A 17,619-nucleotide genomic window follows, 5' to 3' on the forward strand; every position below is an offset into this window, starting at 1 on the left:
CGAAGCACGGAATACGTATTAAGTACGTGCCTGAGAGATCTCACATCTGATCCTGACAAATTATAAAACAGATCACGGGATCGATAACTAAAGCTCTGATCACGTTTGGGACAATTCGCCGGTTACTTTCCCATTTGCCGTGCAAGGATGTCGACTCTAGGTCGTCGCTGATGTGACAGATGTAGTTATATCAAGAATCGAGGCTGGTATCGGCGGGTTCCGACAGGTCGACACGAGCAGTACATAGATAACCGACCAGGTACTACCCTGACCATAACTGTACAGTGTCGATTGTCGACACCTTGTCCCTGCCTCTCCTCGAATGTGATCGATCCATCACTACTCAAGGAATAAAAGTCGGACGAACTCAACCTAAGTTGTCGCTTTCAGGGCAGTCCTGACGCTTGAAACACTCCCCTGTATACTCTAGTTATCCTTGCCAATTACCGACTTAGGGTTAGTTGGACAAATAACGCACGGGACAGACTCGGGGTCTCGCCATTCGGAGTGTCAGGCTCGTTAATATCCTGGACCTTAATTATAGTATTATTGCATGGAGTGGATGATGTTACCTAAGTAATAAAATTAGCTGGTGTGAAGTTCTGAACATATGATTTAAGGATACTTAGGATACATACAAGTATGACACGATCCAAAAATATGATTCCGGTACCATGGGAATCCAGCGGACCGTTAATTAGGACTGACTGAAACCGTTGTTTCGTCTCTCATTTATTAATTGACCGTGTGTGGGCAAGCCGTTCATTGGCATACCCAGCGACTCGGATGTAGAGTACCGAACATATGGACAATGGATCGCTACGGGACCTGGTAAGAACGAGAATGAACCAGGGTCGATACTCGTAGACTTAAGAACTCGCTTCCAACGAGTAAGTTCTAACGGTTCAATAACGGCGTTCATTCGCCGGGGAAATCTGGAAGGACGAACGGAAAGGCCCAAAAATTCAGACGAGTACGCGAGACACTTCCCTGATCGTCATAATAGTGTTGCTCTTATATGGTCCAAGAGCACGAGTAGGCTGGCAAGTAGTAACCGAATCTGTTGTTGCTGTTGCTGTTGCTGTATATCAGATGGTGAATTTAGAACTGTCGAGTTACTGGATTCAACGTCCACCCGTGTCCCGTCCCGTTAAGCTCCTTAAGAGTCCTTGTTATCTTGAAAAAATGACACGGACCAGTTATCTTGCAAGTCTGTGGAAGAGGTCACTGCGTCTTTTGAAGGATTGATCCGAACCTGTTCCTCTTCCAAGACCCAAGATATAATAATATAATCCCGCCATTAACTTATAGTTAGACGTAAATATCAGTTTCGAGGACTCGGAACGAATCAATCGGATTGCTCCCCAGTGCATATATACAGCCGTAGCCATCTCGACAGTTGGGTAAAGCGCCGCATGGAGCTAAAACGTGCAAGGTCTCGAGTTTTTCTCCTAGACCTGATCCTTTGAGTTAGCATGCAGAGTGGATCACAGCGAGTGCAAAAGGGTTAATCCATGTGGCCTGGCCATGATGCATTCGGAGCTTTTGAAGATTTTTGAGAGAAAAGTAAGGGGTAAAGTTTAACGGCGTAAGATATGAAATTACGGTACGTATTATACGAACCAATTATTCACGATGTGGTAGGTTTTGGTCTTTTCTGTTGTAGACTTGTACACTGCGATTCGATCATTGTCAATAATTGACTCGTGCTTGATAATTGTCTGCTGGTATTTACTACTATCGGCGGGTTCTATTTAGTAGAGAGACTATGCGTTAACTGGCACTGCTAAGGTGGCCCGCCACAAACCCGCGTATTGCCTATTCGGGTAATCTTGAGTTACAGTTCCTCGACACTAAGGATTTCTAGCCTTTGCCTAGTACCAAGATGGCTCGTACTGTGGTTAGTCGCTCGTATCTATCTACTAGTCGGACAAACCATGAGGAATCTTAAACTTGACGCCCTTCACAGCCGAACTACACAAAGTTGCCTAACGACGTAGTGAATTGCAATTCTAGCCTCGTGGCTCTGACACTAGGGTTTCATGCTGGTCCCTTGCTGCATGTGGATGATCCTGCGACTTCCGAGAGGATGGACCTACGCCACATGTGCGAATTATCCAAGACATGAAGATTGTTAACTAACTAGTGAACACAGGAATACATCTAGATGTGTCTATTTACTCCCGTATGATAACAGCTGTAGATACACTCTCAGCAAGCACTATTCAGATTACGTACATGAGTGTATCACTAGTCCGACCGTTGCCAGAGTCAAATCTAGACATGCATAGTCTCCATATACTACAGTCTGCCATATTCTCGCACCATTGTAAATTCATACTAACAGGTTCTGCAGATGTATCGTATTTGTACGGTAATGGAAATACAGACGAAGCCCGGCACAGTCCCTGATTGGCCGCGACGGAGCATCTCTCACGTGACAGCAGCCAGCCTGGTTCGTCAGGCTCCACTATCCCCATATCCAAGACTAAATGAATATTTGAGTCGCAATTAAGTTACAGACACCTTAACCACTTGCTCCTTAGTCGATTAATGCTGCGGATTATTACTGACCACTGAGCGCACTGTGGCTAAACTTACGCAGTCCCCTATTCCCACTCTTGCGCTTGCTTGTGTTCCTCGATCCCAGCTTGACTCCTCTCGAGTCTCTTACTATTATTTCTCTCCCTTTTCCTTTCCAACTTTCAGGGACTCCATGTGGAAGCAGCGCTTTTCGCCCAGAGAAGATCAAACCTCCTCTCGTTCTAGAGACTCGGGACTCCATCTTTCTGATCTATCTCTCTTCGGGCGCCAAAAGAAGAAAACCTCATCAACATTGACAGCTGGTAAGTACTGACTAAGTGGTTATGTTATCAAGACTCCCGCACGCGCCTATGCGCAATTCTGCATATACTCACATATCCATGCAAGTTTTGTTCAAGCAATGTTATTCTCCCTGGTCCATATTGCACATAATATTTCAATTAATTCTTCTGCTTTCAAACACGCCTCCTGTCATCAGTATTACTCTTTCCTCTCAAGCAGTCAGTCATACTGACCGGGGGTATCATCTTGGCCCTCCCCGCACCCATCCCATTACATCCCCCATTCCACTCGGCCCCAATGCATTCGAGACTCGGTATTTCTTTGTGCAATGACTTCATTTTATTTCTTGAATGAAAGTGGAAGAAAGAAGAAAAAACACCCCCCCCCCTTCGCCCCATTTTATTCGCCGATGTTGTGTTAGCTCTAGAAGTCACGCTGAATGAATCGCTAACAAAGAGCTTGTCCGCCAATCGGATCTAGACCAGCACCAATATTTCTCTTCCCCACGAAGTAGTTCTCGCGCAGATTCTGTCTCGACAACTCGATCGTTTCGACCGTCTTTTCGCAATCAGTCAGACTACCGTCCAGAGAGCACTCGGTCGAGACAATCATATATCTCGGGACACCACACAACATCCAGCTCGATCTACCAGCAGCAGCCGTCGCAACACTCAGACAGAGCGAAGCCGTGGCCGGCTTCGTCTCATTCGGATCGCTCACAGACTTCGTTCAATTCTCGTGCTGGTCGGAACAGCACCGCAATGATGGATATCGATCGCGCACGAACTCGGAGAGAGCGCACCTTTGTCGGAAGTGTATGCGCCGTATGCGATGAGCCATTGGAACACACCTTGCGCGGCGAACGAATCTTACAGTTTTCATGTACTCATGTGTCGCATGAAGCCTGTTTCTACGAGTATATCAAGGAATTCGAATCCCAATACTGTCCAACCTGTAATGCGCCGCTAGGTTTGGACACGAGTCGAGGTGGGAATGTCTTGGATATCGGTAAGTGTCTCTTTTCCCAGGCGGTATTGGAATGCCCTACTGAACACTGTCAATAGAGAAACTGAGTAACATAGTCCGCTCTGCGTCAATTAGCGACGCTGGAACAACTCGAAGCGGTCTGGCCACGCCGACACCGTGGGACCATCGTAGCCATCAGCAGTCCCAGCAAGAAAATCACAGGTCATATCAAATGCAGCATCAGCAGCAACAACATGACCATAACTTCAGCAGGCGGGATAGTCGTGACACCGGTAGTCACACCGGTAGTCACGCTGGTAGTCACGCTGGTAGTCACGCCGGTAGTCACGCTGGTAGTCACGCTGGTAGTCAACGCGAAAGGGTCGAGCGGTTGATATCCAACAGTTCTCGAAGACAGACGAGCCATAGCCGTCAAGACAGTGGAAACACAGGCGTTGCGTCGTCGGGTGAATACACCGATGGACAGCAACAGAGCACTGGCCGGCGACACGATTACGACGTACAAGCCATGGAATCGGATCTGAGTCCACGGTCTGGCGTAATCAAAAACCCGATTCCTGCTCCTATTGTCACTGTGCGTAGCGAGTTTCCTACGCTCAGTCGCTCCCGGCAACAGCAACCTCTTACCTGTTTGGTTACTGTAGAAGTTCCAGATGGCCATTGGCGACCGGATATGGAGGACCTCCGTTTCACGCCTCTCCATGCTCAGCTTCCTCCGGAAGATGTGTATTCGCCCATTCGTTCTCCAACTGTCGCATCAAGCCGTTCTATCCCTGCAGAGGCTCGTGAGAACTTGGATGAAATTGCGGAGGATCTCCATTTGCGAGTTGAGAATTGGCATGGGCTTGAATTCAACCGGTAAGCTCTCAGCCTTGACTAGATTTGGAATAGTAGCTGACTTGTATAGATTTGGAAAACTCCGTTTACACGGATTACTTAATGTTGGCAAAGATCGCGAGTCGTGGCAAGAGCTTGAATGCTTTTTGTTCGATGAAATGCTCATCTGCGTAAGAGAAAAGAAATTAGCTTCTGATGCAGCTGCGTACGGATCGAAACGTAAAACCACCCGTTGCACATTAAAGGGCTCTATTCTCATCAAAAAACATTTGCGTGAGGTCGAAGTGGTAACCGGTAATGCAACCGATCTTAAATGTAAACTACCAGCTAACGTTAATTCAGAGGAACCAATTCTTACCCTGAACCTCTCCGTCAGTGACCTACCCTGCTTCCATCTCCGATTCCAAAACAGGGGCCAATTGGATGTATGGCGCCGCGCTTTTACAGGATTACACAATCCCGAACATCTCAGGGATTACGATGCCGACAGTGGAATTCCAGAAGAGGATGATTATCGCACAACAAAAACCAATAAACGCCAGTCGTCAGCGACATCGTCCTACGGTGCTAATAAGTCCAACAACACTGCTTTGACAGAATACACCAATTCGATGCGAGATCCGGGTCCCGCCAGTTTCCATGTTCCACTAGACCTGGTTGTTGTGATACCCGTTTCATCATCTATGCAAGGGTTGAAAATTACTCTGCTGCGCGATGCATTGAAGTTTCTAGTACAGAATCTAGGACCCCGCGATAGAATGGGCTTGGTTACTTTTGGATCGAGTGGTGGTGGTGTACCTCTTGTTGGGATGACTACCAAAGCATGGAATGGCTGGGGCAAGATTCTAAACTCGCTGCGACCCGTTGGCCAGAAGAGCTTGCGGGCGGATGTTGTTGAGGGTGCCAATGTTGCTATGGATTTGTTGATGCAGCGAAAGTCCAACAATCCTATTTCAACTATTCTACTCATTAGTGATTCTTCAACTTCTGATCCGGAAAGTGTCGACTTTGTTGTGTCACGAGCGGAGGCCGCTAAGTATGTTCGTCCTATGATCTTTTTTTTTGGAATTTCTACTCACTTGTCTAGGGTTGGAATTCACTCCTTCGGCTTGGGACTCACCCACAAACCCGACACATTAATTGAACTATCAACTCGCACCAAGGCGTGCTACACATACGTCAAAGACTGGATGATGCTTAGAGAATGTGTCGCCGGTTGTCTTGGCTCCCTACAATCGACTTCACACCAAAATGTCAAGCTTAAGCTCCGGTTACCAGAAGGCTCACCAGCCAAGTTTGTCAAGATTAGCGGTGCTCTGCACACGACAAAGCGTGCCACCGGAAAGGACGCCGAAGCTGCCCTTGGCGATTTGCGATTTGGCGACAAACGAGATATCCTCGTACAGCTTGTCATTCAGCCTGATAATGCCACACAGGAACATGTTCCTCAAGACCCATGGCAGAGTCTTGTGTCTGGTCTTGAGGCACTCGGAGGCGGTTCTGACGGTGACGAGCAGCGAGTCGTCAGTGTTGAAGAAGTTCCACTGATTCAAGCTGATCTCACGTACGGCGATATCCTTCGCGAGGGACATTTGACGCATTCTCCTCGTCCTTCGCTCCTGGCGATAACCATGCTTCCTGCCAACCCCCGATCCAAGCATGGAGGACGACCTGCCACACCTCCTATCCCTCCCCATCCATCAATCGTACAACGACGAATGGAACTATTAGCATCCGACATGCTAACAAGGGCACTGACCCTTGTCTCTCGCGGTCAACATGACCGTGCCCAACACCTCCTGAACGAAACCCGAAGTATTCTCAAGGGTCTCGGAAAAGGAGGCCTCCCACCACTTCCTCCCGGTGCTACCAAACCTGGTAACTCTCACGGTCTCCTGACCGACTCGAACAGTCCTTCTGGAACACCTACTTCTACATCTCCGCGCTCATCCCACTTCCAAGAAACCAACAGTTCATCCGCTGCATCTGAAACGGCTACTATCACGCCCGTTGCCGCGGTTGATCAACATGTCATGGCGGCGCTAGATGCGGATCTGGAAGCAGCACTAGAATGGATCAACCATCCAGCTGTGTTTGGACGCGATTCTCGAAAAGCTGTTCTTCAAGCTATTGGGGTCGTTTCGTCGCAGAGAGCCTTTACATATCGCACGCCGTCGGAGGCGTTGTGGTCTGATCGTGTGGCTGGTGTGAAGAGGTTGACCGATAAATCCAAGGAATGGCGTGAGATGGGCGATGATGCCCTGACTGAGGAGTAATGCCTTCATTTCTTGAATATATCAATCTCATACCTACGAGTCATGAATCTTGTTCCATTACTTTTATCTTCCTTTCTTCTACATTTACATATTTACTATTCGGATTCCCTTTCTTATCTATGATACCATTTCGTTTCATTCAGGTCGCGTTGCCTCTCTATTCTAAGGTCCAGGGGGTTCATGTGTGTGTTTTTGGTCGTGGTCTGTGTTGGTGTATATCAGTTCTTCCCACTGTTCTGTGATATATTGCTATGTCTGTCTATAATGTCTCTTGTACGTGCAATTCCAGATATGTTTATTCTTTAAGAAGTACCTAAGTACTAGGAGAGAATACACCGAACGCTGCATTCAGATACACCCACCATCCCCAATCAAGTCTAGCGCAGCTTACCTAACCCGATGGCCCCCGATAATTCAGGCAAGTAACCCGTCCGACCCGGTGAGAGTCTGAAAGAAGCAACAAAAAAAGCTGCCCCAACAACTCTGCTACTGTATTTTCTCGGAGCAGACTCCGTGTGTCTATCTCTCCTCTCTTTTTGATCTTCGTGTGGTTTTCGTACTTTTGAAATCAATTGCATTCTCTTTATAATAATGCTTTCACGGTCCTTGTGGGCGCGCCAGGTTGCGCCGCTCAGGCGTCAGGTCGTTGCTGCTCCTTTCGGGATTCGTCGTTCGGTGACTACGGACGCTGCTTCAGCGCATGCTGAGAATATCCCTGAGGTATTCTTTTATCCTTTTTTATTCCATCAAGCTAATGATGCTAATGTGGTTTTCTGGTGTAGGAAGATGACAAGCCCTTCACAGTCAGACTCTCCGATGAGAGCTTTGAGACGTACGAGCTTGACCCGCCTCCATACACCTTGGAGACTACCAAGAAGGAGTTGAAGCAGATGTACTATGACATGGTTGCTATTCGGTATGTTTCCTACTATCTAGTCGAACGAATGAGACTAATTGATCAGACGAATGGAAATGGCCTCTGATCGTCTATACAAGGAAAAAAAAATCCGCGGCTTCTGTCACTTGTCCACAGGCCAAGAAGCCGTCGCCGTCGGTATCGAACATGCCATCACCCCCGAAGACAAACTCATCACCGCCTACCGTTGCCACGGCTTCGCGCTGATGCGCGGCGGAACCGTCAAATCCGTTATTGGAGAATTGCTGGGTCGTCGTGAAGGTATCGCCTACGGAAAGGGAGGTTCCATGCACATGTTTGCTCCTAACTTCTTTGGTGGAAATGGTATCGTTGGTGCTCAGGTACCTGTTGGTGCTGGGTTGGCTTTTGCTCAGCAGTACAATGGTGAAAAGACTTGCTCGATTGCGCTTTATGGTGATGGTGCTTCAAATCAGGGTCAGGTCTTTGAAGCGTTTAACATGGCTAAGCTTTGGAATTTGCCTGTTTTGTTTGGTTGTGAAAGTGAGTTCCCTTTCCTATCCCTTCCCTACGTGTCGCAAGCTCATAGTAATTTTTAGACAATAAATACGGAATGGGTACATCTGCCGCTCGCTCCTCTGCTCTAACCGACTACTACAAGCGCGGACAATACATCCCCGGTATCAAAGTCAACGGCATGGACGTCCTCGCCATCAAAGCCGCCGTTCAATACGGACGCGAATACGCCATTGCCGGCAAGGGACCCTTGGTCTATGAGTACGTCACCTACCGCTACGGAGGCCACTCCATGTCCGATCCCGGCACCACCTACCGTAGCCGCGAGGAAATCCAGCGTATGCGCAGCACACACGACGCGATTGCGGGCCTCAAACAGAAACTTTTGGACTGGTCTGTTGTCACTGAGGAAGAGCTCAAGGCTATTGACAAGGAAGCTCGTAGCTTTGTTGATGAGGAAGTCGCTGAGGCGGAGAAGATGGCTCCCCCCGAACCTACTCCTCGTATCTTGTATGAGGATATTTTCGTTCGTGGTAGTGAGCCTCTCTGGATGCGTGGTCGTACCGTGGACGAGACTTTTTACTATTAGTCGACCTAATTCATTCTTTGTCTCGGTGATTTGACGATCCTTTTTATCATGTATTGCGGAGTCAAAAAGAAGCATAATTTGTACTTGGATTGGGAGCCACATGTATTCTTTCTTTCGTTTGTTTAGAGTCATCTATCTACTCTGTAGGTAGACTGAAGTGTAATCTAGCCAATGCAATACATATACATATACATAACTTATCTTAACATACATACACACCCGAAAGAAAGATTATAAACCCTTAAACTCCCCCCTCCACCACATCCCAACCCTCCTAGCACCAATCTCTGCAATTTTCGAGAGCGAGACATCCTGCTTCGCCGAGTTGCCTCCGGCAGCTACAGGATGACCCTGGGGTAGGGGTTCTTGTTGGCGCATATCCTTCTGTATCCTGAGCACGGCGGATGAAGAGCCGATGAGGATTGCGAAGAGGGGATCTGCTATTCTATTTATTGTTTAGAGGGTGAGTTTAGCTATGAAGGGATTGGATAAGGAAGAGAAGATGGAATGGGGGAAGGAAGGACGTACTTTGAGATTAAGTAGGGATGGGCCATGGTCTTTATTCCAGTGTGTCGGAGGATCAGATATCTGGTGCTTAGACGAACGATTGGATGCGTATGGACCGGCGTTCTGTTGATGTTTGATGATGGTACTTGTTGCGTTAAGAAGAAGTGTCGTTGTTTGGTTGTCTGATATAACCTGAAGGAATTAACTGGTTCGAATTATGAGGAAGTTATCTCTTGAAATGAGTGTTCTGAGTTGAAGTCTTGATGAAGTTAATCGCTAATAATCAGACTTTAGATAACGCACGGACCACATTTATATTGATGCCATTAACTTTTTAAAGTCTTCATGTAGATACTCATGTCTATCATAGAGTAGAGAATCAGAGAGGAGTAATATATAACAATTAAACTAATAAAGTACATGCATAATACATTCAAACCCGATCCCCCTAACATCCAACAGAAATCTATAAGAAACAATTCGCCAAATCCGAATTGACCATAAAACCATTACAGCATATAAAATAATAAATCCTCATGCCGCAGATAATAGAGAAGAAAAAAAAATTAGATAACCTTGCTGAAAGCAGGAATCAATGTCTGTGCCAACCAAAAGCTAAACACGAGCTTGGGACCAGTCATCAACAATTTCGGCACAAGTCCCTTGAAGAAAGCACCTACACCTTCATTCTTCATCATACTTGCGACGATTCTAGCGCCGGACTCGGGATTCTCAAAGTTTCGGTTTTGAATACGTGTTTTAATGACGTCTAACGGTGCGGAGACGATTAGAGAAGCGCTGGCGCCGAAGATGGAGGCGACGAAGTTTTGGCTCCAGGTTGCTGAGTTGTAGTCTTGGAGGGAGAAGATGTATTCTTTTGCGAAGGCGGAGCCACCAAAGAGCTGTACCCGTTAGTATGCAATCAGCCATGCAAAGTGAAGAATAACGTACAGCGAATGAACCAGGCGCATTACGAGCGGCCGTCCATCCAGCACCACGATACAGACCCATTCCTTCATCGGAGATGATTTTGAACAGTCCACGACCACGGAATGCTTCGGGGTTTGTCTGGCGTTTGATTTTGAGGACGTCGAGGGGTAAGAGGATGATTTCACCGATTCCGACGATACTACTTTTGTCAGATTTGGCATTACACACAGAGGTCAAAAGACATACCTTCCGGCAGTAGCATGCATAATAGCCTTTCCAGTTCCCTTGCCAAAGGTTGAGTCAAAGCTTGAACCATGGTGTTGTGCTAGGTAATCGCGAACGAAGGGTTGACCGCCGTATTTATAGATTCGTTGCAGGACCTATACAATTAGACAGTTTTATTCACTAGATCATGTAAATAGAGATGTACCTTGTATCCAGCAGCATATCCAAGACCGGGGAAGAGGGAAGTGAATTTCCGGCCCACGGAGGCTGTCGCATAGTCCTTGAAAATGACTTGATTTAGAGCAGCGGCTGTATTTGCCTATCTAGACGTCAGCTCTCCTTCATAATATAATATAACTGAACGGATACGTACTCGTCCTTGATTGCTCATCAATCGTTTCGCAATTGTGTCAACCTATATCATCAGCCATGTCTACCCCAAGAGGCTGCTGGAAAACATACAGGATGAAAAACAAGCAACTCCGCAATACCAGCAGACCCTAAACCACCAGTCAATATTCACCTCTCATCAAATCCATTGCCAATTAACATACCGGAACCGAGCAATCGCGCAGTCCCAGATTCCCTCTTGATATCCTTCGCGGCCGAACCGGCGCCAACTGTAGCCATTGCAGGAGACATTTTTCGTTGATCAGTGAGTGCTACCGACCCGGTGAAGGAATTGCGCACGAGGTTCGGAAACGAAGAGAGAGGAAACAGACTAAAGATTTAAACCCGTACTAAAACAAGACGAATCGAATCGAAATAGGAGAAAAAGATAAAACAAGAAACGAAGAGAGAATGAAGATCAATCAATGGTGGTGAGTTAGTTCTACAGCAGTTCTGAGTTCTTGAGAAAAATGAATATTGGAGAATCCCGAGGTTTACGCTATTCCGATTTGGGGGTAATCAGGTTCTGATGATGGGCCGGAGTTGTGGATCGGGTCCGGTTTAAGTCCGTGATTCATCTAAATCTCTAGGACAGCCAGTATGATACTACTGACAGGACAGCAGTATCTGAAGTAGCAATAGATAGTTCCCGTATCAAGCAAATAAGCAATAATAATATCACATCACACTAGCAAATATGACATCCGTAACGCCAATACAACGATCTGCCGCTTCATCCTCGAGTAGAGGTGACGAACCACTCGAGTAGCCAGAGCAGACCGCATTACATTGCAAAGCACTCTAAGCACCAAGCCAGAAACAATCGAGTAGTTCAGTTCAGTCCATTCAGTTGAGTCAAGATCGTCGCTCATCTAGCACATTTCATAGCATTTATCATCCACGGTTTCTCTTCAGCATTCACCAAAGGTGTTCTCGCCCGAGTATCTGTATCATATTAGCAAAATATCTCTCCCAAGTGGCTGGGAATGGGAGGACATACGTAATGTATAAGAAACCATCCTCATCCTTATGCTCCTCATAAATACTACTCATAAGCGCCGCGGTAGGGGGAAGCACTTCATCGACAAAGATGAAAATAGCCTTTTCGGGTGACAACTTGATGCGCTTTCGGATGACGTACACGAACTGGCCGACGGTGAGATCTGCGGGGACAAGGTATTTCTTCTTATCGATGGTTGCGATGTCTGATTTTTCGACTTTTTCGCAGATTACCTATTACAAATATCAGAATCTCTTATCCTAATGTGAGTGGAGAGGATGGGGCGTACAGGGATACGGTCAGCGTATTTCTGGCGAATACGCTCGGCTTCAGCCTTGCGCTTTTCGAAGGGGTGCTCGTCTTTGAATTTGGAGCGCATGATTGCTGTAGTTATCTGTTGGATGTCAGCGATACTCTATGCAAGATCGAGCGTCAGACGAACTTATTATTAGAACTGTATCTGACAGAAAGTATAACCCGGGCGATGATAAGTATCTCAGTCCCGACAATGAGTGAGAAGGTATAGTTGATAAAGGATGAAAGATGGATGATGAAGATGAAGATGACGGTCGGGTTGGTGTTTCGAGGGGAAGTGGAGTAGGCAGCCAGGCAAGGCTCAGTCAGCTTGAAGAGGCAAAGCCCCGCCAGATGACCGCCTGACCGCCTTGGGACGCATGTGGCGGTGAACATTTCTTACTTCTATCCTTTATATTTATTTCTGATTGAGATATATCTGTCCTATTTCTATGTATCTGGCTAAGCATGATACCTACGTCCATAGTATGTATATACACAGATCTTTGTTGCGATAAGCTTATGGAGCTTCCCGCTCGAGCCCCGCCACGCAGGCCAGTAGACTGCTATATACCCTAACCCTATAAACATACACATGATATCTGATCAGGTACTTGAGAATTATCTCGTGGTATCTAGATATCTCCTGTGACTCATAGAGTCACGCTCGTGAGTCATTATTCCTATCTTGTACGAGTTTCGTCTGCATCTATGGAGGCTTTGTATACACAAGGTAGCTTGTACACTGTTATTCACTTGTAACTCATAATACATTATCATCCATGCAATCCATGCAATTCAAATCTATCGCCTAGAGGTAAGATTACTACCTCTTCTTCCTCCGACCAGTCTCACGATGAACCTCAGACCAGGCATCCTCAAACACCGTCTTCTTCGGTCCCGTATGTCCCTCATAAAAGTTAAGTTTCCGCACAACTTCCATTGCGCCCGTGCCCAGAGACACAGTCTTGCCCATAATAATACACTCTGATACACCCTCCACGCGATCTGTACGACCCGTGCCACCGGCGTCAAAGAGATGGTCTGCAGTCTTTTCAAAAGAGGCGAGCTGTAAGACCGAATCGCGCATTTTGGCCATTCCGAAGCGTGTGATGCCGAGGACTTCGCCGGTTGTGGTCATGATATCTGCTAGTAGGTGCATCTTTGACAAAGTTAGTATATTGTCTCCGTCTTTTCTTGGAAGGCGGGGAACTTACGTGGCGTGGATCAATGTCCATGTCTTTCATGACTTCACTCATTTCGTTGATAATTGTCCCTCGCGCAGCTTCAATACCTAATACAGCCCGCATCTCCATGACGTTGTTGGTCTTAGTTCTCACACCCTCGATTCCATCTGTATTCATACATTCTCTTAACCCGTATCCTTCAACCAGGAGTTTATTGAGTCCCCGTTCCGAGTGGATAATAGCACGTCTCGCTTGCGGATGACCCAACACTTGAATATCAGGTAACATACGCTTGAGATGCTTCAAGCGAAGATAAGGATCTGCGCTGGTCGCTGCAATATCAGTCTTGCTCAATCCAGCCTTACTGCTAGGATCCATATCCACTCGTATCTTGATATGTGATCGAAGAACGTCGATGGAAAGATCTTTCCCTTTGAAGCGGCGGTGGTTTATGATAGCTTCTTTGATCTGGGGAAGACTCAATTCGAGCTGTAGGTTCTCTATCGTGTCCCAGTTCAGTTTGACGGTTATATAACCTTCCTTGTCAGACCAGGACTCTCGGATGTAGTGTATAATATCTCGTAGAAATGTCTTTTCGATTCTTCCCTTGGCGATACGGGCTGCGTGGACTTTGTCCGGGACCGCAAGATGACAGGTAATGACTGGAGTGCTAATCTCTTTCGAAGCGTTGATAATTTCCTTGATACGTGGGACACCCTGTGTAAGTGCCAAATTACCGACACCAGCAAAGTGGAAACTACTCAACATTAGCATTCTTATCTTCAAGGTAAGGGTAAGGATACTCACGTCTTCAATGTCATTTGAGTACCAGGCTCTCCAATAGACTGCGCTCCAACCGCACCCACGGCATGTCCCGGCTCAATCTTTGCCTTTTCGTATTTCGAAAGACAAGACTTGATGAAATATCTCAGAGACCGCTCCGACAACTTCCCAACGTGATCGAGAGCCATTCGAGCTTCTTCTCCCGATAAAGCGCTGTTGATCGCCTTCTCCATCTCAACTGCCTTTTTCTCAATGTGTTCCTGGATAGAGTCGAGGAAAGCACGCGCACTCTCGAATTGATCAGTACCATAATCGCTATCGTCCTTGTAGGGGAGATCTTCGCCAAAGAGACCCTTGCGAACATATCGCTGTCGTTCCTTGGCGAGTAACTCTTCTGTAATAGTCCTGATTTCCGACGGTTCTAAACCTCGCTCGTTATTGTTATGTGTAATTGCCATCGCATGGTTGTACGTTCGATCAAAGTGAACAGGTTTGGCTTTTCCCTCCATGTCTACCGGATCAAGATCATCTCCACCGTAGCTAAACTGCACAATACTGGCAGATGAGGTACGAATAGTCCCGTCGTACTTGGCCGACAAATCCTCCAAGGACTTCATCAATCGACGAGACATATAACCTGTCTCGGCAGTCTTGACTGCAGTATCAATTAAACCTTCTCGTCCACTCATGGCGTGGAAGAAAAACTCCGTCGGCGACAAAGAAGAAAAGAAACTGTTCCGCACGAAACCCTTGGAAGGGGGATGACGGGCATTCTTCGGGAAATGAGGCAACGTTCTGTCCTGGAAACCATCTTGCACACGCTCACTGCTGATGATTTGTTGGCCCACAACAGCAACCATCTGTGAGACGTTGATACTGGAACCCTTGGATCCAGACGTAGCCATGATAAGAGGAGCATTGTACTTGCTGAGCTGCGCAATACATTCTTCACCAGCCTGCTGACGAACTTTGGAGAGAATGCCAGAAACTTGACTCTCCATAGTCTGGAGTTCGTCACAACCAGCCAGCTTCTCTAGTTTTCCGGCTTTGTATTTGGCAATGACTTCGTCACAAGCAGCGTAGGCTCTCTCAACTAGTTCGTTCTTGGTTTGGACCAGCTTCTCACTCGGATACACGTCGGTAATACCAATAGAAAATCCAACGTTGGTGAACCAGCGAGCACAAAGCTTGGAAAGCCTATTCATTCCTTCAGCGGCGGCAGGAGGACCGAAATCTCTTAGCATGATGTAGAAGACATTGTCCTTTTTTCCGGAACCAATGGTACTCTTGTCCATGACACCGCACATGATTTCCGAATTTCGAATGACCAACCAGCCGTCATTAGGGTCTAGATCCTTTGGCTGACCATCTTTCGGTGCCTTGAACTCTCGACAAGCTGCATCAATATTGACTTTGACAGGATCATCCTTGTTTGGACGCATAAGAATATTAAACACTTGCTTTCCAGTCCACAACATCTGAGGTTTAAGGATAGCCGGAGGCGGAAGATCGAATCGTGTTTCTGGCCCAAGCATGTACAGACAAATCTGAGTGAAGGATCTTCGATCAAAGAAATTATCCTTGCTACTCAACATATACGCTGCACTGATGAAATCCTGGATGGCACCGATGATGGGTTCTCCGTTCTTTGGTGTGACCAGGTTATTCTTTACGCCCATCAGCTCCATAGCTTCGGACCGAGCTTCCTCTGTTTGAGGGATATGCAGGTTCATTTCGTCACCGTCGAAATCGGCATTGTACGGATTGCAGACACATTCGTTCATGCGGAAAGTCCTGTAAGGCCGGACCTTGACGAAATGTGAAAGAATACTGAGTTTGTGAAGGGAAGGCTGTCGATTATAAAGCGCAATATCACCGTCAACGAGATGGCGTTCGACAAGATCTCCAATCTGCAGTTGGGCGGCTATCAAATCCAGACTCCTTGCAGAGTGCTTTAATGAAATAGTCAATCCACTGTCCTTTTTGATGACCTTTTTCGCTCCGGGCCATTTGTTGATACCATTGCGCACTAGCTTTCTCAGATATTCTAAGTTGTATCGAGTGACGATTTCCGGGTATGTCATGTTCTTTGCAACTAGTTCCGGGACTGCCACCTCGTCAATCCGTAGGTTGGGATCGGGTGAGATGACAGTACGACCCGAAAAGTCGACACGTTTTCCCGACAAGTTACCACGGAATCGACCCTGCTTCCCTTTCAAACGAGAGACCAGTGAGCGAGTCGGTTTGCCAGCCTCGCCTTTCAGACCAGGAACATCACCATTGATATAGATGGCGATCTGTAGCGTCATATAGTCCCAGCATTCCATCAAAGTCGGAACCGGAGCTCCTTTTCTCAAGTTATTCCTCAGCGTAATGTTGCTCTGCACAATATCACCAAGTTTTGCGGTTAAATCATCTTCATTCGATGCTCCATCCTGACTGACAGAAGGGCGAATACAATTCGGCGGAGCAGGAATATACTGCCAGAGAAAAGTCTCAGGACGAACTTCCGTGGGGTCAAGACCCAACAGCTCACAGTCTGCGTTGGTAATCTTCTTGAAAAGATTCATAACCCGAAGCGCATGCAGATCATCCTGAGCCTTTTTGTAAAATCTATCCACATCAGGATTCGAGGCTCTAGCTTCCGTCAACGAGTTATCAAAGACGATTTTGCTGATAGGCGCAACCTTCTTCATGGCAGTTGACTGATTATAGTAGCGAAATTTTTCATGCACAATTTTCAGCGCCGCCGTACCAGCCTTTTTCACCACGCCGTTTACAGCGCCGCACCGGGGACACTCCCTCGTCTTCTTGCACCGCTCAACAACCCTCTTCGCAATCTGTAATCGTCGAAGATTATCCATCCTTGGCCGCCGCATCTCCTTTAGGAACGCGCGCCGTTCCGCCTCCGGTAAAAGTATAGCCGAACATTCCTTGCAAATAACCTGCAGAATCCCAATAACACGTTTGAAATATCCAATATGGAAAGCCGGGAGGACTAATTTGACATGTCCGAAATGGCCGTTGCAGTCTTTGTGGCCCAAACCGCAGGTAAGGCATGTTTCCATTTTGCCGCTGATACCGAGTCGACGATCCAGAGGCCCATTTTCCTGAACGACGCGATCTCGTTCGAGATCGTAGAATCTACGGTCGGAGACTTCGACGACGGCTTGACTGATTACATCGTTGTCTGATCTATCCTGATGTTAGTACATTCGCCATCATCGAAAAATTCCGTGTATGGAAAAGTGAAAACAAAGAAAGATGGATAAACTTACAATGCGCCAAACTTCAACTCCTTGATAACCTTCGGTACATTGTCGATGACCTGGGCCTTGCCCAGGCTGACTTTGATGTCGCTCTGCATCATGGCAGTTTGTGTTTATCAGTGACGGCGC

General features: G+C 47.0%; 5 protein-coding genes across 5 annotated transcripts; 2 read left to right on the top strand and 3 right to left on the bottom strand.

Annotated features, from left to right (window-relative positions):
• Positions 1–3,587: 3,587 nt before the first annotated feature.
• Positions 3,588–7,208, top strand: TSTA_044900 (von Willebrand and RING finger domain protein; the record flags this gene model as incomplete). Its single annotated transcript, XM_002484934.1, has 5 exons — positions 3,588–3,834; positions 3,891–4,671; positions 4,721–4,944; positions 4,993–5,686; positions 5,738–7,208. The coding sequence occupies 5 exons, from the start codon at positions 3,588–3,590 to the stop codon at positions 6,924–6,926; spliced, it is 3,135 nt and encodes a 1,044-aa protein (XP_002484979.1). The 3' UTR covers positions 6,927–7,208.
• Positions 7,209–7,464: 256 nt separating this feature from the next.
• Positions 7,465–8,905, top strand: TSTA_044910 (pyruvate dehydrogenase E1 component alpha subunit, putative; the record flags this gene model as incomplete). The annotated part of the gene is made up of 4 exons (XM_002484935.1): positions 7,465–7,646; positions 7,709–7,842; positions 7,889–8,343; positions 8,400–8,905. Exons 1-4 carry the CDS (start codon positions 7,518–7,520, stop codon positions 8,903–8,905), a joined length of 1,224 nt encoding a protein of 407 aa, XP_002484980.1. The 5' UTR covers positions 7,465–7,517.
• An 874-nt stretch (positions 8,906–9,779) lies between these two features.
• On the bottom strand, positions 9,780–11,403 carry TSTA_044920 (mitochondrial GTP/GDP transporter Ggc1, putative). The gene is made up of 7 exons (XM_002484936.1): positions 11,122–11,403; positions 11,030–11,067; positions 10,941–10,982; positions 10,773–10,886; positions 10,589–10,722; positions 10,364–10,541; positions 9,780–10,314 (listed from the first exon to the last, which is right to left on the bottom strand). Exons 1-7 carry the CDS (start codon positions 11,207–11,209, stop codon positions 9,979–9,981), a joined length of 930 nt encoding a protein of 309 aa, XP_002484981.1. The 5' UTR covers positions 11,210–11,403; the 3' UTR covers positions 9,780–9,978.
• An 84-nt stretch (positions 11,404–11,487) lies between these two features.
• Positions 11,488–12,536, bottom strand: TSTA_044930 (autophagic death protein Aut7/IDI-7, putative). Its single transcript, XM_002484937.1, has 4 exons — positions 12,400–12,536; positions 12,247–12,351; positions 11,958–12,190; positions 11,488–11,902 (listed from the first exon to the last, which is right to left on the bottom strand). The coding sequence occupies exons 2-4, from the start codon at positions 12,334–12,336 to the stop codon at positions 11,869–11,871; spliced, it is 357 nt and encodes a 118-aa protein (XP_002484982.1). The 5' UTR covers positions 12,337–12,351; positions 12,400–12,536; the 3' UTR covers positions 11,488–11,868.
• A 370-nt stretch (positions 12,537–12,906) lies between these two features.
• On the bottom strand, positions 12,907–17,591 carry TSTA_044940 (DNA-directed RNA polymerase III largest subunit, putative; the record flags this gene model as incomplete). The annotated part of the gene is made up of 4 exons (XM_002484938.1): positions 12,907–13,413; positions 13,469–14,195; positions 14,246–17,416; positions 17,500–17,591. The coding sequence occupies 4 exons, from the start codon at positions 17,589–17,591 to the stop codon at positions 13,078–13,080; spliced, it is 4,326 nt and encodes a 1,441-aa protein (XP_002484983.1). The 3' UTR covers positions 12,907–13,077.
• Between the last annotated feature and the right edge of the window lie 28 nt (positions 17,592–17,619).

The sequence above is a fragment of the Talaromyces stipitatus genome, genomic scaffold, assembly GCF_000003125.1.
Source record: "Talaromyces stipitatus ATCC 10500 scf_1105507295515 genomic scaffold, whole genome shotgun sequence".
In the NCBI taxonomy this organism is placed as follows: Eukaryota; Fungi; Ascomycota; class Eurotiomycetes; order Eurotiales; family Trichocomaceae; genus Talaromyces; species Talaromyces stipitatus.